This window comes from Pristis pectinata, chromosome 8 (genome assembly GCF_009764475.1).
Source record: "Pristis pectinata isolate sPriPec2 chromosome 8, sPriPec2.1.pri, whole genome shotgun sequence".
Lineage (NCBI taxonomy): Eukaryota > Metazoa > Chordata > Chondrichthyes > Rhinopristiformes > Pristidae > Pristis > Pristis pectinata.
Genome location: NC_067412.1, coordinates 44521686 through 44548883, shown reverse-complemented (window position 1 = coordinate 44548883; position 27198 = coordinate 44521686). Strand labels below are relative to the sequence as shown.

The window sequence follows — 27198 nt, the reverse complement described above, 5'->3', positions numbered from 1 at the left end:
GGTGCAGTAGAAAGGCAAAGGGGTTGGAGTTAAGAACTGGAGAAGTATTGTTACAATTGTTCAGGGTGTTGAGGCCTCACCTAGACTACTGTGTACAGTTCTGGTCGCCTTACCAGGAAAGGATGCACTGGCCTTGGAGGCAGGCCAAAGGAGATTCACCAGGCTAATTCCTGAGATGAGAGGGTTGTCCTATCACTGGCGGCTAATGAAAATAGATCTATAGTCTTTGGATTTCAGAAGCATGAGGGGTGGTCTTACTGAAACATATAAAGGGACTTTGACAGGGTGGACTTTGAAATGTTTCCACAAGTGGGAGATTCATGAGAAAGGAGAATAAAAATCAGATAATGTGGAAGTCATTTAAAACTGAGGGTGGCGAACCTCTGGAATTATCTACCCCAGATGGTTGTGGAGGCCGGATCACCAGCAGTATTTAAGGAGGAGGTAGGTACATTTTCAAAGATCAGGGAATTGATGGCTGTGGGGAAGTGGCACAGAAGAGGAGTTGAGGCCTGGGGCAGATCAGCCATGATCATATTGAATGGTGGGGCAGGCTTGAGGGGCCAAGTGGCCTACTCGTGTTTCTATTTTCTTGTTCTTGTGTGAGTTAAGACAGGGACGGCAGACCTTAAAAAGACCTCAACTACAGGGAGGAGTTGAATTCAATAATTTCAGATAACCAACCATGTTCTCTTCCAACAAAGAAGGAAGCTATTCACCCTATGAGTCTATGCTGGCTCACAGATTAATCCATCATTGCCATTCTCCACCAATTTCCCTGCAATCTTTACTCTTTCAATCAACCCTCATCTCCTTCCCCAATTCTTCTACCACTCCCCTACACACTAGGGACCACTTACAGCAGCCAATTAACTTACCAATCACTCCAGAGCCAACCTTGTACTCACTGCCTATCACAGACACTCTCTATATTCTCACTGATCCTCCTCTTTTCTCTTCAACTTAAAACTTGTTTATCTCTAACTTCTCCTGGTTCTGATTATGGACAAAAATGGGAACTTGCACAAATATGCTGAGGGTAGTGTTAAGGTCTAAATGAGAACTTTGTGTCTGTCTTTTCCAGAAAAGAGGGGTCTTCCAAATTAATCGTGAAGGAGAGAGTTGAGGCACTCGAAACATTAAGTACTGAAGCATGGGGTTGGGGGGGACGTATTAGAAAAGTTGACTTAACTTAAAGTAGGTAAGTCACCAGGATCGGGTAGAAAACATCCTAGATTTTGAGGGAAAGACAGGAGGAAATTGCGGAAGCACTGACCATAATCTTCCAATGCTCTTTGGATATGGGGGTGGTGACAGATGACTGGAGGGCAGTGAATGTTACTCCCTTGTTTAAAAAGGGGGTAAGCATAAGCCCAAAGCTATAGGCCAGTAGTTCTTAGCAGTGGGAAAGCTTTTAGAAACATTGATCTGGCACAGGATTTATGGTCATCTGAAGGGAAATGGATAAATTGAGGTATCAGCAAATTCCATCAAATTTTTTGATGAGGTAACAAAGTTAATGAGGGTGATGCAGGTTTTTGCTCAGGTGCCACATGACAATAGATTTGTCAGCAAAAGTGAAGCAGGTGTCATAACAGGGACATTGACAGCATGGATAGGAGGTTGGTCAGGTAACAGACACCAGAAAGTCATGGTTGTTTCTTAGGCTGGAGGAAGGTGAATAGTGGTGTTCCCAAGATTGGTGTTGGAGCCATTGCTTATATTAACGACCTGGACATGGTGGTGTGAGCCACAGTTTCTAAATCTGTGGATGACACACATCTTGGCAGCATTGTGAACTGGTGAGAGGTCAGTGATAGACTGTAGCAGGATATAGACAGGCTGTTGGATGGGCAGATATGTGGTAGATAAAGTTTAATTTGGAAAAAAATATGAGATAATCTATTTTGGTTGGAGGAACATGGAGAGGAAATAAAGGATGAAGGACACTGTTGTAAATGGGGTTCAGGAGCAGAGGGGCTGCAGGTATGGGTGCACAAATCATTGAGTGTGGGAGGGCAGGATGAGAAAGTAATTGAACACAACTCTGGGTTTGTGAATGGAGGCATTGAGTATAGAAGCAGAGGTCACACTGAACTTTTCTAAAACACTGATCTAGCCTCGACTGGAGAATTGTGCTCAATCTGGTTGCCTCGTTCCAGGAGAGATGTGAGCGCACTTCTGTGGGTCTAGAAAAGATTTACACAAATGGTTCCTGGGATGACGGACGATAGTTACAGGGATAGATTACAGAGGCTGGGAGTGTTTTCTTTGGAGAAGAGAAAGCTGAGTGGAACTGTATGAAATGATGTGTTGGGGGAGAGATGGAAGTCATGGATAGAAAACAAAGGGGAAGAGGATTCAGAGTGAGAGGAGGAAGAACATTTTTGCACAGTGTATGGTTGGAGTCTGGAATGTACTGACAGCAGATGTGGTGGAGGCAGGTTCTACTGTGACCTTTGAGGAAATTGGATAACCATACAGTGAGGAAAAAATTACAAGGATATGGAGAAAGGCCAGTGAGTGTGACCAGGGAGGTGCTGTGATGGAGAGCCAGCACAGATGTAATGGGCTGAATGGCCTTTTCCTGTGTTATAACCACTTTATGACAAATGGTCATTGACCTGAATCGTTAACTCAGTTTCTCCGTCCACAGATGCTGAGTATTTGCAGCACCTCCTGTTCTGGCATCTGGAGTATTTTGCTGTCTGATGGTTGATTGGGAGTTGAGATGGATTCAGGTTGAGCTGAACTTGTTTAATCACAAATTTGGTCTAATATTTGATACTGCAATGAGCTCTCAGTGCCATTGTCTCTTCCTTCCTGACAGTGCCCAACTCCAGCCCTGTCGAAACCTTCATTTCCTCTTTGTTACCCCTGGACTTGACACGCTCTGAACCTTGTTCGATACACTGTGACTTCCTTAGCATGACACCAAATTCCGGAAACCTTCCTAAACCTGAAGCTCTCTCCTCTCCTGAGAGAGCTCCAGAACCAACCTTATTTCTGCTCCAAATCCAACATCATCCCTGTGCCAGAACCAACATCACCCCGGCTTCAGAACTAATATCAACCCTGCTCCAGAACCAACCTTACCCCTGCTGCAGAACCAACATCACCCCTGCTCAAGAACTAACATCACCCCCACTCCAGACCCAATCTCCCAACCACCCCAGGACCAACATTACCCCGACTCCAAAACCAATGTACAGTTGTGGGGAGTGTAAGGTAGATAAATCCAGTCCAGTAGCCAGAGCAGGCATGGGCACGTAAAGATGCATGGGAGGATTGGAAGACTGAATTGCATCTATTTTAAAGCAAGGAGCCTGACTGAAAGGCAGATGAACTTAAAGCAGGTGGAACATCAGCAGATGGAAATACGATATTGTTTAGATCATTGAGACATGGTTGAAGGAGGGGCAGGATGGGCAACTCTACATTCCAGGGTGCAGAAGCTTTAAGTGTGATGGGAAAGGGGTAAAACAGGAGGGACCATTGTATTATTGATCAAGGAGACCATCACTTCAGTAACGAGGGATAATGTCCTAGAAGGTTCTGCAAATGGCATCATATGGGTAGAGATTAGAAGTAAAAAAGGGGCTGCCAGCATGAGTGGTAGAGGCAAGTATAATTACAATGTGTAGAAGACATTGAAATGGTTCATGGATAAGAAAGCTTTAGAGGATATGGGCCAAATGCAAGTAAATGGGATTAGCTCAGAAAGGTACTTTGGACGGCATGGATGACTTGGACTGAAGGGCCTATTTCCATGTGGTAGAACGCTATAATTCACATAATTGTGGGTATCCTTCAGGCCTCCCAATGGTCAGTGGGAGATAGAGGACCAGATATGCAGGCAATTCACAGAGAGGTGTAAGAGAAATTGTAGTCAGAGATTTCAACTTCCCCAATATTAACTAGGATCACCTCCATAGGAAAGGCCCAGAGGGGGTGGATTTTTTGAAGTGCATCCAGGAGAACACTGAGCCAATACATAGATAGGGGCAGTACAGGACCCAGCGCTAGGAAATGAAGCTGGTCAAGGAATTGAAGTGTCAAGGGAAAGCAGTTTGGGGATGGGATCATAACTTGGTAAGTTTCATGGTAATTACAGATAAGAATAAGGATAGAATCAGAAAATAAGTGCCTGAATTAGGGGAAGGCCAAGTTCAGGATCAGTAGACAGGACCTGGCACCCATAATGACTTGAAGCTTAATCTATATTTGGGAAGTGGGGGTCTTTTAAAAGTGAAATAGTGAGAGTTCAGGGTCAATGTGTCCCTGTAAGGATGAAAAGTAAGGACAGCAGGTCCAGGGAACTCTGGCTGATAAGTGACATTGAGGGTTTGATTAAAAAATAGAAGCATCTGGTAGGTATGGAGTACTGAAATGGGGTGGGTCCTTCACTACACCACTGGTCACAAGCCTCCAATCACAAGCACACCCTCCAACATTACCTCCCATCACCAAATCAATTTTGGATCCAATTTGTCAACTTTCCTTGGATCCTAGGGGCTCTGAATTTTTAGACCAGCCTTCCGTTTGGTTCTTTGTGAGAGGACTTACTGAAGTCCATGTAAATTGGATTTCCCCATCAGTACACTTTGCTACCTCTTTGAAAAATTCAGTCAAATTAATCAGGCAGGATCTCCCAACAACAAAGCCATGCTACATTATAGACCATATATCCCATAATAAATAAAGTGTTCCAGCACAGAAACACAGAACTTCTCCATCAGCTCAAGTCCTGTGTTTCTCTCCACGTGAACTACCTCACCCAATCTCACCTCCATTTGGTGATTTTTGGAGAAAGAATGGAAATAGATGGATTTATATACAGCTTTCATCAATGTTGATTCAGTGTGTTTTTTAGAAATACTTTTCAAAATGTAGTCACAGGTGCACCATTGGAAATTCAGCAGCAAAACAGTGCACAAAAGCTCCCATGAACTGCAAAATGGTGATAATCAGATGATTTGTTGCTTCATGATACTGAGGTAGGTATTGGACAGGATACCGGTGAGATATCCCAAACACTTTCAAAACACTTCCTTCGGATCCTTAATGTCCAGAATCTACTTTAATAATCTGGAGCTACACAGATATATGTATTTAAGTTAACTTTTACTTCACCTCCCCATTTATTTTTCTGTAATTATACTAAATTTTTCCTCCCTCATTACTGACCACTAAATCTAGTCTGACACACATCAAGCTCAGGCACCCAGCTCCAAACCTAATCATAACTCCACCCAAACTGACTGAACCCCGACCCTCCATCCCAGGGACACTGGAGCTCAGATCCTCCATCCCAGAGATGCTGGCACCCACTAATCACGGTCTTCCAGCCAGAATAAGTCCTATCCACCACTACGCTGTCTTCTATGGGCAAGCCAATTCTGAATCCAAATGGATCCCATGCACCTCGATCTTCTGGATGAGCCTACCATGGGGGACCTTGTCAAACACCTTACTAAAACCCATGTAGACAACACCCACAACTCTACCTTCATCAATCACCTTTGTCATCTCCTTGAAAAACTCAATGAAGTTAGTAAGACACGACTTGCCCCACACAAAGCCATGCTGACTGTCCCTAAATTAGTTTTTGACTTCTCAGAGCTGTAAGTTTCTATGGTTAACAGACCTTTGCAAAATTGTCCAGAGGTAACAGGGAAAGGAAGAAGTTTAAGGAGTACCTGATTGGAACATATAACGTATTAAACTATTAACTTAAGAATAAAGCTAGAATTTTAATTAACACATTGGTCGGCCAGAGGACCCACATTTAAATAAGAAACAAGGTAGCAACAAAAATAAGCCTCCTTTTAAAATGATATTGATGATAAATATTTAGAATAATATGGAAAGAGGGCTGATGGATCATGCTGGTGCTAAAATTCAATTGTGTGTGAGATTGTCAGAGCTGAACTGGTTGAGGGATAAGCAGTGTGGTCTTTGCTTATTATGACTTTTCTGAACCTTATCTTGTTGAGCACATAGGTTAGATTTATAAAGCAGTTCAGAGTATTTCTTTAATTATTAAAAATTATTTCTTTAATTTTAACATTCCCTTTGTAATAAAACAAAACCAATCAAACTGTGTGGTGTTCTCTTGGGACACTTACGCAATAAATACTCCGCTGTGTCTTGTTCATAGTCTGCATCCTCAGGAAAATGATCAATTATTTTGCAGACTCCTTTGAAGGTACCTAATGGAACACACATTTTAGAACAAGTATGCACTGAAAAAAAACACAAGAACAATGTTGGTTTCACTTTAAAAAATGTCAAAGTGCATCAGCCTGGGAGAAAGGTGATCTTTGAAATTAATTTGATCTGATGCTGTTTTTCATATCCAGAGCTCAGATGCACAGAGAATCTGTTCAAGAACGGTCATGGATCCACTGGTGTCAAAAGGGAAATGTAGAGTGGAGGTTACAGTCCAATTAGCCGTCATCTATTGAACGGTGGGGCAGGTTGACAATTTGTATGTCTTATGGGGATCAGAAAAACATGAGAAGATTTCACTGACCACATTCAGTATATCTGATTTTGCTAACAGCAGTCGATATTGCTGCTACCTGTGGGAAGTATGGTTTAAACTTAGTGACAGCAGGGAAAGGGCGAAACAGCCAGGGATTGCCTGAAAGGTTATCAGGGAACATCTTTAAAGAATCACAGTGATCTGTGAAATCCGATGGATAATTACAGTGAAGCAATTGTATAATAAATTCAACCAGTTGTATGAGGTGAACCAATTGTATATAAAGTACAGTAAATGCAATAAGGTCAACACAATAATCAGCTGCTCTAAAAATCAAACAAATCACTTAATCTGGCATTGTTCATATTGTTTGTTTTCCAGATGGTGTAAATTGATGTACCTGGACACAGTCCCTGTTACACACAGTTGGTGCTGGGACACATAGTCCCTGTTACACACACAGTCAGTACTGAGACACACAGTCCCTGTTACACTCACAGTCCCTGTTACACACACAGTCAGTGCTGGGACACACAGTCCCTGTTACACTCACAGTCCCTGTTACACACACGGTCAGTGCTGGGACACACAGTCCCTGTTACACACACGGTCAGTGCTGGGACACACTGTCTCTGTTACACACACGGTCAGTGCTGGGACACACAGTCCCTGTTACACTCACAGTCCCTGTTACACACACAGTCAGTGCTGGGACACACAGTCCCTGTTACACTCACAGTCCCTGTTACACACACGGTCAGTGCTGGGACACACTGTCTCTGTTACACACACGGTCAGTGCTGGGACACACTGTGAAGTAATTACAGTGAAGCAATTGTATAATAAATTCAAGTGCAATAAGGTCAACACAATAATCAGCTGCTCCAAAAATCAATCAAATCACTTAGTCTGGCATTGTTCATATTGTTTGTTTTCCAGATAGTGTGAATTGATGTAACTGGACACACAGTCCCTGTTACACACACACAGTTGGTGCTGGGACACAGTCCCTGTTATACACACAGTCAGTGCTGGGACACACAGTCCCTGTTACACATCGGACCGTGCTGGGATATACAGTCCCTGTTACACACATGGTCAGTGCTGGGACACACAGTCCCTTTTGCACATCGGGACAATGGAACAGACTCTGTGGCACTGGGTCAGACTTTCCCCTTTCACACTGGGGTACTGGGTCAGACTCTCTCATTTCACACACTGGGACACCGAATAGATGTACAATTGAGAGGAAGATTCATAGAACATAGAACAGCACAGCGCAGGAACAGGCCCTGCGGTCCGCCATGTCTGTGCTGACCATGATAGTAATTTCAGCTGCGCACCTGCCTGTACGCTATTTATATTCCTCCATTCCCTGCCTCTCCGTGTGTTTATCTAAATGCCTCACAAACATTGCTATCATATCTGCTTCCATCACTTCCCGGGCATCATGTTCCAGGCACCTGCCACTCTGTGTAAAAAAATTTTCCTCCTAAATCTCCTTTGAAGTGTCCCCCTTTCACCTTAAGCCTATGACCTCTAGTATGTGACATTTCTACTATGGGAAAAAGACGCCGATTGTATACTCTTTCTCTGCCTCTCATCATTTTATAAGCTTCCATCAGGTCTGCCCTCAGTCACAATGCTTCAGAGAAAACATCCCAAGTTTGTCCAACCTTTCCTTATATCTAATAGTCTCTAGTCCAGGCAACATTCTGGTGAACCTCTTCTGCACCCTCTCCAAAGCCTCCACATCCTTCCTGTAATGTGGTGACCAGAACTGCCACAAGTGTGGCTTAACCAAAGTTTTATACAGCTGCATCTTGACTTTCCAACTTTCATACTCATTGACCTGACCGATGAAGACAAGTATGCCGTGTGCCTTCTTTACTGCCCTATCTACTTGTGTTGCCACTTTGAGGGAGCTATGGACTTGTACCCCAAGATCCCTCTGTACATCAATGCTCCTAAGGGTCCTGCCATTTTCTGCATATTTTCCTCTTACATTTCACCTCCGAAAGTGCAACACCTCATATTTGTCCAGATTAAACTCCATCTGCCATTTCTCTGCCTACATTTCCAAATGATCTATATCCTGCTTTGGACAAACTTTTTCACTATCCACAACTCCACCGATTTTGGTGTCATCTACAAATTTACTTATCAGTCCACCTACATTTTTGTCCATATATATATCTCACAAACAACAGAGGTCCCAGCACTGACATGGTTTTTGCTGTTACACTCAGTCCTTATCTACACACAGTCATTAATTTCACACTGAGTCCTGTTACCCACAGTCAGTGCTAGCACACTCACTTAGGTTACTCATACAGTAAATGCAGGAACAATCTGTCCTGTTCCATGTACATTCAATATTGGGACATACACTCCTGTTACACACACAGTCAGTATCCGGATACTCACTCCTGTTAAAAAAGGAACTGCTGAGGTGAGTGCTATTTTCCAGGTTAAAGTTGCCCAGTGTGTTCAGTAAGTGTTTGGAGAGCGGAGCCAGCCCCCGTCAACAAATAAAAGAGAGGCAATCTTTAGTGGAGCGGTCATTTTAGAGCGGCCAATTTTGGTAGTGGCTGTGTTTAAGTGTAAGTGCGAGACTTTTGGTTCAAGAGGCTTCGGTGAGAGGAGGCTGAGCAGATAAGAGCAGGTAAGGTTTTCCTCAGAATTGATCTCCCTATTTGAGTAGTTTGGATGGCAGTTAGGGCAGTGGCATGCTCCTGGAGCTGGATTTAGACGTACTTAGGATTGTCTGGGATGCTGAGAGCTGGTCACAACTAAGGTGCACCCAGGAGGCAACACACTATCCTGGCATCTCAACACATCAGGTAGTTGGGTGACCACCAGGAAAGGTAGAGAGTGCAGGATTCCCAGGTGGCCATTCCCTTCAGGAACAAGTATACCCCTTTGGATATTGCTGGGGGGGTGACCTATCAGGGCATAGCAGCAACAGCCAGGTTAGTGACACTGTGGCCGGCTCTGAGACTCAGCAGGGAAGAGTAAAGTCAGGTAGAGCAATAGTGATAGAGGACTTGACTGGGGGACAGACAGGCGATTCTGTGCCTGTGAAAGGGATGCCAGGATGGTGTGCTGCCTCCCGGGTGCCAGGGTTGAGGATGTCCAGGAATGGCTGCAGAACATTCTCAAGGGGGAGGGTGAGCAGCCAGAGGTTGTGGTGCACGTTGGCACCAATGACATAGGTAGAAATTGGGATGCGGTCCTACACAGCGAGGATAGGGAGTTAGGGAAGAGACAGAAAAGCAGGACCTTGTAATTCCTGGGGTAGTTCCAGTGCCATGTACTAGTTAGGGCAGGAATACAAAGATAGAACAGAGGAACTGGTGCAGGGGGCAAGGTTTCAGGTTCTTGGTTCATTCGAACCTCTTCTGGGGCAGGGGTGACCTGCACAAGAGGACAGGTTGCATATTAACCGGAGGGAAACCAATATCCTGGCCAGGAGGTTCACAGGTCCTACTCAGGAGGGTTTAAGTTAATTTGGCAGGGGGATCTGAACCAGAGCATGGGGTCAGAAAGTGGAGGGATTAAGAAGAAGGTAGATGTCAGTAAGGTCAGTAAGGTGACCAGTAAGTCTGTAAGGAAGGACAGGCAGGAGCAAGGTAATAGACATGATGGGCCAGAGGAGTTGAAGTGTGTTTATTTTAAGGAGTATTAGGGGTAAGGGTGATGAACTTAGAGCATGGATCAGTACATGGAACTATGATGTTGTGGCCATTACAGAGACTTGATGGAGAGAGGGGCAGATGCTTAATGTTCCAGGGTTTCAATATGTTAGAAAAGATAGAGAGAGAGGTAAAAAAGGGGTAAGAGTTGCACTATTAATCAGGGACAATATCACAGCTACACTCAGAGGGGTCATAATGGGGGGCTCATCCATTGAGTCTATATGGGTAGAAGTCAAAAACAAGAAAGGTGTAATCACTCTGATGGGATTATACTACAAACCCCCCAGCAGCCACTGGGATATTGAGGAACAGATATGCAGGCAGATTAGGGAAAGGTGCAGAAACAACAAGGTTGTTGTCATGGGTGAATTCAACTTCTCCAATATAGACTGGGACCTCCTTAGTGCAAGAGGTTTAGGTAGGACAGAATTTGTTAGGTGCATCCAGGGAGGGTTTCTTAAATCATTATGTAGATAGTCCAACAAGAGGAGGGGCCATACTGTATCTGGTACTGGGAAATGATCCCAGCTAGGTGACTGACCTTTCAGTGGGAGAACATCTAGGGAACAGTGAAAATAACTCCTTAACGTTTTCAGATAGTTATAAATAAGGATGTATTAAATTGGGGCAGAGCAAACTACAGAGTATTAGGCAGGAACTAGGATGAGTAATTGGGAACAGCTGTTTTTGAGCAAGTTCACATCCGACATGTGGAGGGTGTTTAAAGACCAACTGCACAGAGTACAGGACAGGTCTGTTCCAGTAAGAAGGAAGGACAAGGATGGAAAGGGTAAGGGAACCTTGGATCTTGAGAGAGGTGGTGAATTTAGTCAAGAAGAAAAGAAAAGCATAATATAAGGTTTAGAAAGCTAAAATCAATCACAGCCCATGAGGATTATGAAGAAACTAGAAAAGAACTCAAGAAAGGAATTAGAAGATTGTGCGGCGGGGGGAGGGTGGTGGTGGGCAGGAAAAGTCCTTGGAAAATAGGATTAAAGAGAATCCCAAGGCATTCTACATCTACATTAAGAGAAAGAGGATAACTAGGGAGCGGGTAGGACCACTCAAGGATAAAGGAAGGGAACATGTGCTTGGAGGTGAAAGTTGTGGGCGAGGTTCTAAGTGAATACTTTGGGTCAGTATTTACCAATGAGAAGGACGTAGAGGATAGTGAGATCAGTATGGAGTGTGCTAATATGCTGGGACATTTTGAGACTAAGGAAGATGTAGTGTTGGTTCTCTTGAAGAACATTAAGGTGGATAAGTCCCCAGGGCCTGATGGGAAATACCCCAGGTTATTGAGAGAGGCAAGCAATGAGATTTGGGCCTTGACCAAGATCTTCGAGCCTCCTCTAGCCACAGATGCAGTCCTGAAGGACTAGCAAGTAGCTAATATTGTTCCATTGTTTAAGAAGGGAAATAGGGATAAACTATAGACCAGTGAGTCTCATGCCTGTGGGAGGGAAGCTATTGGAAAGGTGCTTAGGGATAGGATTTATGAGTATTTGGAGAGCCACGGCTTAATTAGGAACAGTCAGGATGGCTTTGTGCTGGGCAATTCTTGTCTTACAAACTTTACTGAGTTTTTTGAGGAGGTGATGAAGGTCATCGATGAGGGTAGAGCTATGGATGTTGTCTATGTTGATTTTAGTATGGCATTTGATAAAGTCCCACATGGTGGGCTCATCCAGAAAATCAAGATGCATGGGATACAGTAACTTGGCTGTTTGGATTCAGAATTGGCTTACCCATACAAGACAGAGTGTAGTGGTGGATGGGTCTTCTGGAGGTCTACCTGGAGGTCCGTGACCAGTGGTGTTCCACAAGTTATCTGTCTTGGGATCTCTGCTGTTTGTGATATATATAAATGACTTAGATGAAAATGTGGATGGGTGGGTTAGTAAGTTCAGACATGATGCAAAGACTGGTGGCATTGTGGATAGTGTAGAAGATTGCCAAAGCAGACAGTGGGATATAGATCAGTGGCAGATATGGGTGGACAAATGGCAGAAGAATTTAATCCAGCCAAGTGTAAGGTGTTGCACTTTGGGAGATCAAAAGTAAAGTGACAGTACACAGTTAATAGCAGGACACTTAACAGTGTTGGTATATAAAGGGATCCTGGGGTCCAAGTCCATAGGTCTCTGAAAGTGGCTGCACAGGTTGATAGGGTGGTAAAGAAGGCATATGGCATGCTTGCTTTTATTAGTCGAGGTATTAAGTTCAAACATCAGGAAGTTATGTTGCAGCTTTATAAAAATCTGGTTAGGCCACATCTGGAGTATTGCGTTCAATCTTGGTCACCCCATTATAGGAAGGATGTGGAGGCTTTGGACAGGGTGCAGAAGAGGTTTACTAGGATGCTGCCTGGATTAGAGGGCATGTGCTATGAGGAGAGGTTGGACAAACTTGGGTTGATTTCTCTGGACCAGCAGAGGATGAGGGGAGACCTGGTAGAAGTTTGTAAGATGATGAGGGGTGTAGATAGGGTAGACAGTCGGTATCTTTTTCCCAGGGTCAAAATGTCTAATACTAGAGGGCATGCATTTAAGGTGAAAGGGGATAAGTCCAAAGGAGGTGTGCAGGTTAGGCTTTTACACAGAGATGTGCGGCATTTGCACAGAGAGTTGTGGGTGCCTGAATTGTGCTGCCAGGGGTGGTGGAGGCAACTATGATAGAGATGTTTCAGTAGCTCCTAAATAGGCACATGGATGTGAAGGGAATGAAGGACTATGGGTATGTAGGCAGAAGGGATTGGTTTAGTAGACTTTTAATTACTAGTCCAATTTCTTCGGCACACCATTGTGGACCGAAGGGCCTGTTCCTGTGCTGCACTGTTTTATGTTTTATGTTGTACACACAGTCAATGCTGGGACACAGTCCTGTTACACACACAGTTAGTACTGAGACACAGTCCCTGTTACACACACACAGTGGTGGGACACAGTACAGTTGCACACAGTCCCTGTTATGCACACAGTCAGTGCTGGGACACACAGTCCCTATTACACACACAGTCCTGTTACACACACAGTTAGTACTGAGACACAGCCCCTGTTACACACACACACAGTGGTGGGACACAGTATGGTTACACATAGTCCCTGTCATGCACAGAGTCAGTACTGGGACACAGTTCCTACTACATACGAACAGTGCTGTGACACACAGTCCCTATTATAAACACAATCAGTGCTGCGACATAGTCCCTGCTACACAAGTGGTCAGTACTGGGACACAGTCCCTGTTTTACACACACAATCAGTGCTGGGACACACGTTACACACACAGTTCCTGTTATGCACACAGTCAGTACTGGGATACAGTCCCTGTTACATTCACTGTCAGTGCTGCGACATAGTCCCTGCTACACACACGGTCAGTACTGGGACACCGTCCCTGTTATTCACACATGGTCAGTGCCAGGACACACTGTTGCTGTTACACACACAGTCCCTGTTACACACACTGTTGGTATTGGGACACTCACTCCTATTTGCCTCTCAGCCCTAACTGGTTCAGGTCTGAAACTTTTGCTTTTACTCATAAAAACGAAACCTGTTGACCCAATTGATGTTGACACTGCAGGTAGTGTTTGCACTCTGCTTTCAGGAAGCCTGGCCTGACTTTATTGGACAATATGCCAGTGACTGTTCCTCTCTAAACTGGAGCCTTATTGCTGAAGGAGTGACTGTGTACATGTGTTGTCCACATCACTGTATCTCAAGCTGACAGTGCTTTGTGACCTGGGTTCAGTATGAGCCATTTTTTAGTTGTATATGTGACACATCAGCAAACAATAATATTAAGCGTTCAATAATGATTACATTAATCGACCAATTTCAGTGGCAAGTTTAGTTGACTAACTTTGTGACTCCCATTAAGAGTAATCTCTTCTGCCAACTGTGATGGAGTGTTCAATAACAGTTTTTGTCCATGGCCAGGGGTCAAGGGGGAGGGGGAACAATGGCTTCACATCATCCGGTGCCCTTGTCTAATGATTGATCAACAAGATGCAAAAGCCTAGGAGTTCCAGTCAGCTAGGTGTGACCCTCCAAGATCCCACACTTCCGAGGAAGGTGTACACTGGCGAGGGTGAGGTGGCAAGGATCTTCCATTCAGAAGCAGTAAAATAGTCCTAAACATTTACACAAATTTACATCAAAAACAATAAGAGATAGTAAGAGAGTATGCACCCCAATTGAGTCCATCTCTCTGGTACATAAACTCTCCCAACCATGTCCATCTCTCTGGTACAAGAAGTCACACCAAGTACACACATTTTCTCAAGTGTCTGGGTTGGAACAAGAAGTCATAACCTAATGTCCAGAGTGACATAATGAGCCAAGGCTAACACAAGTGACAGAAAGGCACCATTCCCTCAAATGGCATCTGATTTAAATTCTCCAGCTGCTGTAACACCTCTGTGCAGACTGCTCAGTTACTGGCTCTGGTAATGCAAATCCTTGTTACCACCCAAACCCATCACAATATGAGACATGGGAACAGAGAGCAGATAAGGAGTGTGTCTGGAGAAAGAAAGAGTCAATAATTCTGGTTGATGACTTTTCATCACAATGGTTTCTGAAGAAAGATGGTCGAGTGAAACATTCCATCCCTTTCTCTGGAGTTGTTGCCTGACCAGCATTAATTTCAGAGCTCCTGTATCTTTCTTACAATGTAGGAGGCACAACGTGCCAGCTGTCTATTCCTTTGCTTGAGAAACCTGCGCCTGCTGCCTCCATGACCCAGTTGTTGAGATACTAACAGAGAACTCGGGAAACACTCAGCAGGTCAGGCAGCCGGTGCAGAAGGAGAAACAGACTCAAAGACCCTTCATCAGAACTCTGGAACATTAACTCTGTTTCTCACTCCAAACATGCTGCCTGTCCAAGAACACTGTGGGAAGCTAGAGAAGAAATTGCAGGAGCTTTGGTGGAGATACTGTATATGCATCATCATCAGTGACAGGTGAAGATCCAGAAGACTGGAGGGTGGCTAATGTTGCACCTTTATTTAAGAAGGGCTGCAAAGAAAAACCTGGGAACTATAGACCAGTAAGCCTAACATCTGTGGTAGGTAAGTTACCAGAGGGGATCCTGAGGGATAAAATATACAGGTATTTGTAAATACAGGGATTGATTAGGGATAGACAGCATTGCTTTGTGCATCTCACAAATTTGAAGAAGTAACCAAGAAGGTCAATGAGGTGGTAGACATAGTCTATATGGTCTTCAGTAAGGCCTTTGATAAGGTTCCGCATGGTGGGCTGCTATGGAAAGTTAGATCGCATGGGATCCAGGGAGAGCCAGCTAACTGGATACAAAATTTGCTTGATGGTAGGAAGCAGACAGTAATGATGGAAGGTTGTTTTTTGGACTGGAGGCCCATGCCTAGTGGTGTTCCCCAGGTCTCGGTGCTGGGCCCAATGCTATTTGTCACCTACATCAATGATTTGTATGACAATGGTTAGTAACTTTGCAGTTGACAGTGAAGATTGACAGTGAAGATTGTTGTCAGGATTTACAGAGGGATCTTGATCAGCTGGGTAAGTGGGCTGAGGAAAGGCAAATGGAGTTTAATGTAGATAAGTGTGAGGCGTTGCATTTTGGGAAGACAAATTAGAGTAGGACTTACATAATGAATGGTAGAGCCATGGGAAGTGTTGTAGGACTGAGGGACCTAGGAGTACAAGGAGCATGGTTTCCTGAAAGAGGCATCGCAGGTAGACAGGGCAGTGAAGAAGGCCTTTGGCACGCTGGCCTTCATCAGTCAGGGCATTGAGTATAGAAGTTGGGATGTTATGTGGCAGTTGTACAAGACATTGGTGATGCCATGTTTGGAATATTGTGTTCAGTTTTGGTCACCCTGCTATAGGAAAGGTGCCACTAAACTAGAAAGAGTGCAAAGGAGATTTACAAGGATGTTGTCAGGACTCAAGGGACTGTGTTATGGAAAGAGGTTGAGCAAGTTAGGATTTTTTTCATGTGTAATGTAGGAGAATGAGGGTGATCTTACAGAGGTGTATAGAAAGGGTAAATGCGCACAGTTTTTTTTCTCAGGGTTAGGGAATCAAGAACGAGAGGGCATGGGTTTAAGGTGAGAGGGGAGGGATTTAATAGGAACCTGAGGGGCAAATTTTTCACCCAAAGTGTGGTCAGTATATGGAATGAGCTGCCAGAGGAAGTGGTTGAGGCAGGTACAGTAACAACATTTAAAAGACACTTGGACAGGTACTTGGATAGGAAAGGTTTAGAGGGATATGGGCTAAAGCAGGCAAATGGGACTAGCTTAGACAGGAATCTTGGTTGGCATGGACCAGTTGGGCCGAAAGGCCTGTTTCCGTGCTGTATGACTCGATGCCCCTATGACCTTCTGAGTGTTTCCAGCATTTTCTGTTTTAATTTCAGATTTCTGGCATCTGCGTGTTTTGACTTTTGGTTAATTAGGAAACTTGGCTGAAGAGCCACCACATTGATTCTGTTATCTGACTGATGCCCAGTTTACATCGGAAAGGGCTGTATACTGTGCAGCAAGGAAGGGTGATTTCTGTTGATGTTGAAGCAGCAGGTGATTAGAGTGAAGAGGTTATGATGTTATGCACAAGGCTTCCTGAAGCAAACGAAGGAAGTTACTTACTGAACTGAAATGATGTGTGTATTTTACCTCTATATGCATATGTCTACACTACATCCAGGGCCTTAACCTGTAAAGAGGACCATCCAGGAGATAAATGGCTCAGTGACCATCAGTTTAAGCTGTGGACGAGATTCGGGGATTAATTACACAGCATGGACCTCACCGGGGAACTCAGGGCTGCCATGACTGTGATCTGGAGGTGTTGTTTTCTGGTTTTCATTCTGGTTATCTTTCATTCAAGGTTATCATTCTGGTTTTCCACGAATGTTTGGTAAACATGATCCCTTCTGTAGAAGTAGTTTCCACTGCATTTCTGTCAAAGATATCTTTTTCTAATGTTAAACCTTATAATAAATGGAATACTTAAAATAATTGACTAGACTTAATATAAAAGTTGAGGAAGTTTTTTCCCAGGTTTGGGGAATCAAGAACTAGAGGGCATAGATTTAAGGTGAGAGGGGAAGGATTTAAGAGGAACTCAAGGGGCAACTTTTTCACCCAGAGGGTGGTCAGTACATGGAACAAGCCACCAGAGGAAGTGGTTGAGGCAGGTACAATCACAACATTTAAAAAATATTTGGACAGGTATGTGGATAGGAAAGTTTTAGAGGGATATGGGTGAAACATGGTCAAGTGGTACTAAGCTTAGATGGGCATCTTAGTTGGCATGGACTAGTTGTGCAGAAGGGCCTGTTTCCATGCTGTATTACTCTATGACTCTTAAGTTTGGAGCAACTTACAGCTCGAGATGAGAATCAATACAGTTCCTGAAGACCAACTTTACATAACTTGTTGACATTGACTACGCCACAGGTGCTTGTGAATTATATATCTCAACTACAATGGAATCACCCGGAGGTGTTATGAAATGTATTGAGTGCATCCTGACCTATGGTGGAAATGTAAAGTCTCCCTTCCAACACCATTAGTCAAACAGAACCTCACCTTCTGCTACATTATTACAGCCTGTCTTTTTAATTAACACAATGGTTTCCATTTCCACTGCATTGCGTGGGATGGGCCTGCATTGCGCGGGATGGGCCTGCATTGCGCAGGCCAGGTCTGTATTGGGGAGGCTGGTTCTGTATTGCACAGGCAAGGTTTGTGTTGTGCAGGATGGGCCTGTACTGGGGAGGTCAGTTCTGCTTTGTGCAGGCTGGGTCTATGTTGCGCAGGCCAGGTCTATATTGGGAACGCCAGTTCTGCTTTGCACAGGCCAGCTCTGGTCTGTGTTGGAGATTGCCTGACCTCATCCTTAGTTTTTTTTGTAAATTATTTCAAGTTTGAGGAAGTCCAGAACTCTGGGAGATGTGGTGAATTTAGGGAGGAACCGATTCACAGAGTCATGGAACAACTGCAGACGCTAGAAATCCAAAATAAAGCAGAGATTGCTGGAAACACTGAGCAGGGACAGCATCAGCCAACAATATCCTGACCAAGGGTCCCCAACCCTGAAACATTAACCATTTGTCAGTATATGTGGAAACTGTGGAGTGTTCGCTGCATTTCCTGTTTTGCTTTGGCTCTCAGAGTCCTGGCTGATGTGGTTAAGTGCAACAACAAGTAGTAGAAGCTGGTAGGTTTAATGGTGAGGTGTGAGTGGAGCATGAACATCAACATGAATTAATTTGGTGATTTGTACAGCTATCCAGTTACTGACTAACCAACCAGTGGAAATGATATATACCTGTCAATCATTACCATAACACTATTACAGCACCAGCAACCCAGGTTCAATTCCTGCCACTGTCTGTATGGAGTTTGTAAGTTCTCCCCATGTAAGCATGAGTTCTTTCTGGGTGCCCTGGTTTCCTCCCACATTCCGAAAGACATGCAGGTTAGGAGCTGTGGGTATGCTGTGTTGGTCCTGGAAGAGTGGCAACACTTGCTGGCTGCCCCCAGCACATTCTCGGTAATGCAAAAAGACACATTTCACTGTGTGTTTCGATGTACATGTGAATAATAAATATCTAAACCCCTCACAATATTGAGACATTGTTTGTATCTCGTTGATATAGAATATATATTGGAAAAGACCTAGACTCTCTGCTCACGCCTCCTCACTAAAGGTCCCTCCTCCTTGGAAAAGAACACAATGTCACAAACAATATTTGTAAAGGCTTGTAAAGTCACAAAGCCTGGGCTTCCTAGGAGCTCACAGTGAACAAAGGAGGAAGCCATCGGCAAGTTGAGCATGATCTACTCCTCAGTTCAATCATGAAGGTCGATGCCCACATGGGAGTGTGTGTCTCTATCAAACTGCTGTGTGGCTAAGGTCAGTGCAGACAATCTCCTATTTCTCCCTCATTCCCACCTGTGCTTCAGTGACCATGTTTGCCTTCTAGTGGAGAATTTCAGACACTTGGGAAAAGGCTGTGAAATGACCTCATGCTGAGCTTTCATCTTTGCAGCACGTACAAAGTGGGCGGCAACGTTCCAATCACCAACTCTGGAACAGCTGCTCATTGTCTCCCATTTCATCAATGTAATTATTACTTTCCAAGAGCAGAATTAGTACAAGAGCAGGGAATACACCAAACCCAACAGGCCCTTTTCATACTGGAATATACATTTATGGTCTCTTGGACCCAACTGCCTCAACATCCTTCCACAGAAAGCATACGTTAGTTCAAACACAGAGATGCTTAGGCTTGTTGATGACTGGGGTTGTGATGATGGCAAGTCCTGCCTCTGCCCTGCAGGACCTAACAATCTGCTTTTGAACCCTTCAGACAACTGGCCTGTGACAAGCAAGTGACCTTGGGAAGGAGGGAGGGGAAGCTGCAATGTGTGCACCGTATCTTAAATGAATTTGTCCCTTTTGTAGAAACACTCACTCATACAAACCCTGGACCAGGTGCCATGCGACAGGATCATAGAAATTTATACCATGGATCCTTGGCTTCTGTTGTCCAGGCTGGATAAAGAAAGGAACTACACAGCTTAACCCACCCCTCTTCTCAGTTCTGAGTTTGCAATATTGTAGGTTACAATTCTTCAGAGGCAGTTCATGTCCAATCCCAAAGGGTATAGAGTGGACACTCATAGTGTGATATTACCTGCACATTTGGGATTATTGCCATCCAGCTGAAATATTCAGCTTAGGCCCAGATTCCCTCTCATGGATACATAAGGTTCCATTTGAAGAGGAGCAGAAAAGTTCTGCTCAGTGTTCAGCTCATGGTTATTCTTCAGTCAACAACCAACCAGAAAGTAATGCTGAACCTGTTTTAACAGCAGTTTGGCCATGTTTTGAACACTGTGTCCGATTCCAAGCACCGCACAGAGAAAGGGTGCGGCAGCTTTGGAGGGGATACAGAGGAGTTTTACGAGAATGGTTTGGGTAGTTAGGCTTCATGGTTAAACTGGAGAAGCTGGGATTCTTGGGGTAGAGGAGGCTTTGATGAAGATATTTAAATACTGAAATAAAAACAGGATATGCTGTTTTTCAGCAGGTCAGGCAGCATCTGTGGAAAGAGAAATAGTGTTAATATTTCAGGTCGAAGCCCCTTCATTGGACTTTCCCTGACCCTGTTTCTCTCCACCAATGCTCCAGCATGTTCTGTTCTTACTTCAGCATCTTCAGATTTTGACTTTTATTTGAAACTTTAACAATTAGTTAAACTTAAAGAGAAATTGTTTCGAGTCATTGAAGAGTTAATAACCAGAGGACATAGATAAAGTGATTAGAAAATAAACCAGAGTCAACATTAGAAAAGCCATTTTACTCAGTGAGCGGTTAGCATTAGAATGTATTGTCTGAAAGGGCAGTGGGCACACTACGTCCTCACTGGATAAACAAACGAAGATATGGGAAACGTGGGCTAGAACTACATTGCCTGTCAAGAGAGGCAATAGAGATCTTGTGCTGAATTGTGCTGAAGTGGTAGACATGGGTACAATTACAATACTTAAAAGACATTTGGACGAATACATGGATAGGAAAGGTGAAGAGGGATATGGACCAAATGCAGACAAATGGGACTATCTCAGGAAGGCACCTTGGTCAGCATTGATGAGTTGGGCCGAAGGGCCTGGTTCCATGCTCTATAACTCTATGACTGAAACACGACTTAGAGGAACAGTTCTGGGGATGAGGGACCTTAGCAGTAGGGTTAAATGGCAGTGCCCGGGGGTGTTCTCCTCAGTTGAGAAGGTGTTTTGTGGAGGTGTACAAGGTGATGGCTGTTCGGACAGGGCATAAAGAGGGAGGTTTCTCCCATTCGCGTGGAGCAAGGGACACAGATTCAAAACACTGAGTAACAGATACATGCTGAGAACCATTTTTACTCAGACACTGGTTCGGATCAGGAATATACTGTGAGTAGGAATGGCAGGAGCAGGATCAGTGCTTTCAAAAGGGAGTTGGACAGAGGCTTGAGAGGAAGTCACTGTGAGGGGAGAGCAGGGATTGGGACGGAAGAAGTGACCCTCCTCCTGCCCTGTTACCTTGCTCTGATTGTGTGAAAGCTGGTGTGCCTTTATCACACCAGCTCCCACAATTACAATATTTGCAACATTTAATTGCTGTAAAACATCTTGTGATCTGTTTATTGTGGAACACAGGTTTCCAGTTTGTTCTCCCTCTAATTCTGTGCTTCTACTAAGGAATGACTGGTGAGTAGATTCAGTAATCATGGCAACTCTGCCTTATTTACACAAGTTCATTCTTTCCATGAAACCTGATAGAAAATTACTGCAACACATCCGACAAAGGTTCTTCTGACTAAGCACCTTACAGCCCCAGGCATGCGATCAATTCAGCATTTGCACATCACCCTCCTTTCCAGCTTGCATTAGAAAAGCCAGTTCCAATGACTTGTAACATTAACTGTTTTTCTCACTGTACAGTTGCTGCCTGACCCACGGAGTACTTCTAGCATTTTCTGTTTTTATTTCGTATTTCCAGTAACTGCAGTGTTTTGAATCTCTCAATTCCAACAATGTTTCCCCCTCTCTCAAGAACTAGAGGGCATAGGTTTAAGGTGAGAGGAGAAAGTTTTAACAGGAACTTGAGGGGCAACTTTTTTACACAAAGGGTGATATCTATGTGGAATGTGCTGCTAGAGGAAGTGGGAGTACGTGCTGAGGGACGCACTGAAGCTGGGTGCAGCCAGCGCGAGGGCTCGGTGGGGAAGGACGACAGTTTAGGGTTCTTCTGCCACAGGAGAAGGAGGGGCGGGAGGAAGCCCCTCAAATGTCGTAAATATGGGATTGGGGTATCTCCCCAGGGAGCCACGCGTGTGGCATCGGTGCTCTGTTTTTAATATATATAAAAAGGTAACACTAAGAATGGAACTGTACACAAATGTAAAGGCTTGGACAGTTTTATTATTGTATATAGTTTCTTTTATTATGAATAAAGTTTATTTTGCTAAAAAAAAAGTGGTTGAGGCAGGTACACTTACAACTTTTAAAAGACAGTTGAACAGGTACATGGATTGGAAAGGTTTAGAAGGTTATGAGCCAAATGTTGGCAAATGGGCCTAGCTTGCATGGGGCATCTTGGGCCGAAGGGCCTGTTTCCATGCCGTATGACTCTATGACTCTCCTGTTCTTCATCTCCTTCCATTTGCATCTCCCCCAGACAGATCATCTGTGATTAACAAATGCAAGAAGCAAACTGCCAGAGGATCTCAGCAGGTCAGGCAGTGTCTGTGGAGGCAGAGATATCGTCGATGTTTCAGATCAAAACCCTGCATCAGGACACCTGACTGCAGCATCTGCAGTCTCTTGTGTATTTTGTGATTAACCACCTCCCTCGCCCAACTCAACCTTGTCATTCATTCCCACCAGGACTCTACCCCATCAAACACATTCCCCATCTTCTCTCCATCCCTTTCCTCTCTGCACCTTAAAACATTTTTTCTCTAAGTTCCTCAGTTCTGAATGAAAAACATCAAACTAAAACATTATTAGTTTTACTTGTTTTAGTGGGAGATTTTAATTTTCCTGGTATTGACTGGACTACCCAGAATGTTAAGGGCCTGGACGGGGTGGAACTTGTGAAATGTGTCCAGGAAAGTTTCCTGAGTCAATATTTGGGAGGGTGCAATACTGGACCTTCTCTGAGGGAATGAGGTAGGGCAGGTAACTAAAGTGGCAGTCAGGGAGCACTTTGGCTCCAGTGACTATAATTCTATTAGTTTTAAGATAGTGATAGAAAAGGATAGGACAGGTCTACAGGTTAGGGTCTAAACTGGAGTAGGGTTAATTTGGGGGGAATTTGGCAAGATCTAGCAGAGATCGATTGGGTGAGCCTGTTTGAAAAGAAAGGAATGAGTGAGAGGCTTTTAAGAGTGTGATATCAAGAGTTCAGGAGCAGCATGTTCCTGTTAGGGTGAGGGGTAAACCTGGCAAGTTTAGTGAACCTTGACTGATGAGAGATATTGAGGCTCTGGTCAAGAAAAAAGAAGCATACATTGTAAGGAGGTCAGTGACGAGTGAATCCTTTGATGACTACAAAAAGATTAAGAATATTCTAAAGAGGGAAATCATTAGGGCAAAGAAAGGATATGCGATGGATCTGGCAGGTGAGGTTAAGGAAAATCCCAAGAGGTTCTGTAGCTATAGGGTGGCAAGGGAGAGAGTAGGTCCCCTTCGAGATCAGCAGAGCTGCCTATGTCTTGAGCCAGAGGAGGTGGGTGGGATTATTAACGAATATTTCTCCTCGATGTTTACTGAGGAGAAAATCATGGTTGCTCAAGAGATAAGGGAAATTAGTGGAGATGTTTTGGAGCACATTCATATTACCAGGGAGGAGATAATTGCAGCCTAACAGTGCATTAAGATGGAGAAATCCCCAGGGCTTGACCGAGTGCATCCTTGGAATTTGCGGGAGGCTAGAGGAGAAATTGCAGTGGCCCTTGTGGAGATTTTTGCTTCAGCATTAGCCACTGGTGAAGTTCCTGAAGACTGGAAGGTGGCGAATGTTGTTCCATTGCTTAAGAAGGGCAGCAAGAAGAAACCGGGGAACTACAGGCCGGTCAGCCTGACATCAGTAGTGGGGAAGTTACTGGAGGGAATTCTGAGGGACAGGACCTACCAACATTTGGATAAACAGAGTCTGATTAGGAGGAGTCAGCATGGCTTTGTGCGTGGAAAGTCGTGCTTGACGAACCTTTTAGAGTTTTTTGAAGATGTAACCAGAAAGGTAGATGAGGGTAGGGCAGTGGATGTTGTCCATTTGGACTTCAGCAAGGCCTCCGACAAGGTCCCGCATGGGACACTGGTCTGGAAGATTAGGTCGCATGGAATCCAGGGAGGAGGTGGATTCAAAATTGGCTTGGAGGTAGGAAGCAGAGGGTGGTTGTTGAAGGTTGTTTCTCAGAATGGAAGCCGGTGGCTAGTGGTGTGCACAGAGGTTGGTGTTGGAACCCTGGTCATTTGTTATTTATATAAATGATTTGGAGGTGAACGCATAAGGCTTGATCAGTGAGTTTGCAGATGACACGGAATTAGGAGGTGTTGTTTATAGTGAAGAAGGTTATCATAGATTACAGGGGGATTTTGATCAGTTAGGGAAGTGGGCTGAGGAGTGGCAAATGGATTTCAATACAGATCAGTGTGAGGTGATGTATTTTGGAAAGTCAAACCAACCTGGGACTTATACTGTGAATAGGAGGGCACTAGGGAGTGCAACGGAACAGAGGGACCGAGGTGTACATGTACATAGTTCATTGAAAGTGGCATCATAGGTAGACAGGGTGATGAAAAAGGCATTCAGCATGCTGGCCTTCATCAGTTAGGGCACAGAGTGTAGGAGTTGCGACATTATGTTTAAGTTGTATAAGTCGTTGGTGAGGCTGCACTTGGAGTACTGTGTGCAGTTTTGGTCACCCTGTTACAGGAAAGATGAGGTTAAACTGGGAAGAGTGCAGGAAAGATTTACGAGGATGTTGCCAGGACTCGAGGGCATGAGTTACAGGGAGAGTTTGGCCAAGCCAGGTCTTTATTCCTTGGTGCCTAGGAGAATGAGGTGTGATCTTATAGAAGTTTATAAAATCATGAGGGGCATAGATCAGGTGGCTGGTAACAGTCTTTTCCCCAGGGTAGGGAAGTCCAAAACTAGGGGGCATAGATTTAGGGTGAGAGGGGGAGGATTTGAAAGGGACCTGAGGGGCAACTTTTTCACACAGAGGGTGCTGAGTATATGGAATGAGCTACCAGAGGAAGTGGTTGAGGCAGGTACAACAGTATCATTTAAGAAGCACTTGGATAGGTACATGGAGGGGTGGGGCTTAGGGGGATATGGGCCAAATGCAGGAAATTGGGACTAGATGGGTAGACACCATGGTCGGTATGGACTCGTTGGGCCGAAGGGCCTGTATAGAACATAGAACATAGAACAATTACAGCACAATTCAGGCCCTTTGGCCCACAAAGCTGTGCCGAACATGTCCCTACCCTAGAAATTACTGTGCTGTATGACTCTATGACTCTATGGTTCTATTATTTCTATTTCTCTCTCCACAGATGCTGCCTGATCTTTCAGGTAAATCCAGCATTTTCTGTTTACATTCCCAGCATCTGCCTCTTTTTGCCTTTATATTATAGTAAGTTTTTTAACCAGGTGAATCCTTCCCATAGCTGGCACAAGTGACAGATTTCAAAATGATTTACTTCATGACATCACAGACCAAAACGAATTTGCCCATTTTTTGTTTGGAAGTCCTTTAAATTATTGAACCTCACCGACAACAAACTGACGTGGGCTTCTGTTTAGTTACATTACAATGAAAATTCTATACTTCCTGGGGATCAGAAGCATGAGAGCTGATCACATTGAAACACGTACGATTCTACAGGGACTTGACAGAGGAGAGACAAAGATGATGTTCTCTGTGACTGGGGTGTCTAGAACCATGGCACACTTTCTCAAAATCAGGGATCAGTCATGAGAAGAAATTTCTTCTCCCAATGAGCAGTGAATCCTCAGAAAGTCTCTCCCCAGGTGAGACGGGAGACTCAGGTGCTAAATATATTCAAGAGAGAGGTTCCTCCCTGGGTTACGAACGCCCGATTTAGGAAAACACCGCACCTGCTTGCCCTCCTTCATAGCTGTTTCTGTGATCCTCTCCACGCACTTTTGTTTATTTCCGTCTTACGAACAGTTCTCGGGAACGTTGTCGTAACCCGGGCACTGGCTGTAGATTTGTGGATATTGAGCACATCAAGGGAAATGGGTCACTGTTGGAAAGTGTTGCTTTCACCATGATCTCATAGAACCTCATATCTCATAGATCTCCTAGAGCCTCAACCACCCTCCTCTGCTGGAGTATTCTGGTCGAATTGTTAGAACCCGCTGCTTACCTCTCTGTGGCGTTCTGACATTTGACTGCGAGGAAGCCCGTGTTGCACATTTCAGCCGATAAGGTCACAAAAATCACAGAGCTGTGCCAAAGAGCACGGGTTATCCTACAGTTGGGGAGTATTTTCCGTGTTGATGCCGCTCGTTGTGACTACGAGCTGCGCTCTAACGGGAGGTTCACTCAGGCATCCGTGCATTTATCATGTTAGATGTGGCTGTTTATTCCGCTATGGGGGAGCAGTTTCCACGTTATAACAGATTACTCTGGTATATGGACTGTAAACCCTGTCATTTCTACGGAATTACCTTGTTTCAGGATTTATTTCCCGTTACCATTTGTTATACAAACGGCTACATTCTGAAGTTCCAGACCTGACAAACCGATCCCAACACTAAGAGTGCGGGGCTGCCCTCTCCCTCTCCATCCCTCCGTCACACTCGGACCCGTACCCGTCTCAATTCCGGGAACCGGGATCGGGGGGTGGGGGGTGGCACACGGGAAGCGGGGGGCTGGGGGGATACCGAGGGGTCAGGGAGTTGGGAACCGTGGGGCTGGGGAAGGCTGGAGAGCAGGGGAAGGGGGTGGGTTGGAAGAGGAGCAGGGTCAGGAGTCCTGGGAAGGGTGGACTTGGGGGTCCCGGGGAGAAAGATCCCGGGAGCGAAAGGAGGAGGGTCCCGGGGAGGCTGGTCCCGGCGATCCTGGGGAGAAAGGTCCCGGGGGCGAGAGGAGGAGGGTCCCGGGGCGGTCTCGGGGGTCCCGGGAGAATGGTCTCGGGGGCGAGAGGAGGAGGGTCCTAGGGAGGGAGGGTCTCGGGTGGTCCCGGTGCCCCATGTCCCGGCTCCGCCACCCACCTTCCAGACAGCAGGTCCTCCAGAGGCCGGAGTGGGTCATCACCTCCTCGTTCTTGCGGACGGTGTCGTTGTCGCCGCCGCCCTTGCTCCGACACACGCCCCGTGAGTACAGCCAGTAGTCGGTGCCCACGGCGATGGTCATCAGGCTGAAGGCGGCGAATGCCCCCACTGTGGTCAACAGCATCTGCAGCCCCCGCTCGCAGCCGCCTCCC

At 45.0% G+C, this 27198-nt stretch overlaps 1 protein-coding gene across 1 annotated transcript in view; it reads right to left on the bottom strand.

Annotated features, from left to right (window-relative positions):
- Positions 1–27198, bottom strand: part of cacng3b (calcium channel, voltage-dependent, gamma subunit 3b) — a 54942-nt gene extending 27744 nt beyond the window's left edge. Inside the window, exons 1-2 of the mRNA XM_052021742.1 lie at positions 26987–27198; positions 6129–6212 (exon numbers count right to left, since the gene is read on the bottom strand). Of these exons, the coding sequence (XP_051877702.1) occupies positions 6129–6212; positions 26987–27170 (268 nt within the window). The 5' untranslated portion in view covers positions 27171–27198. The remainder of the gene's footprint in view (positions 1–6128; positions 6213–26986) is intronic.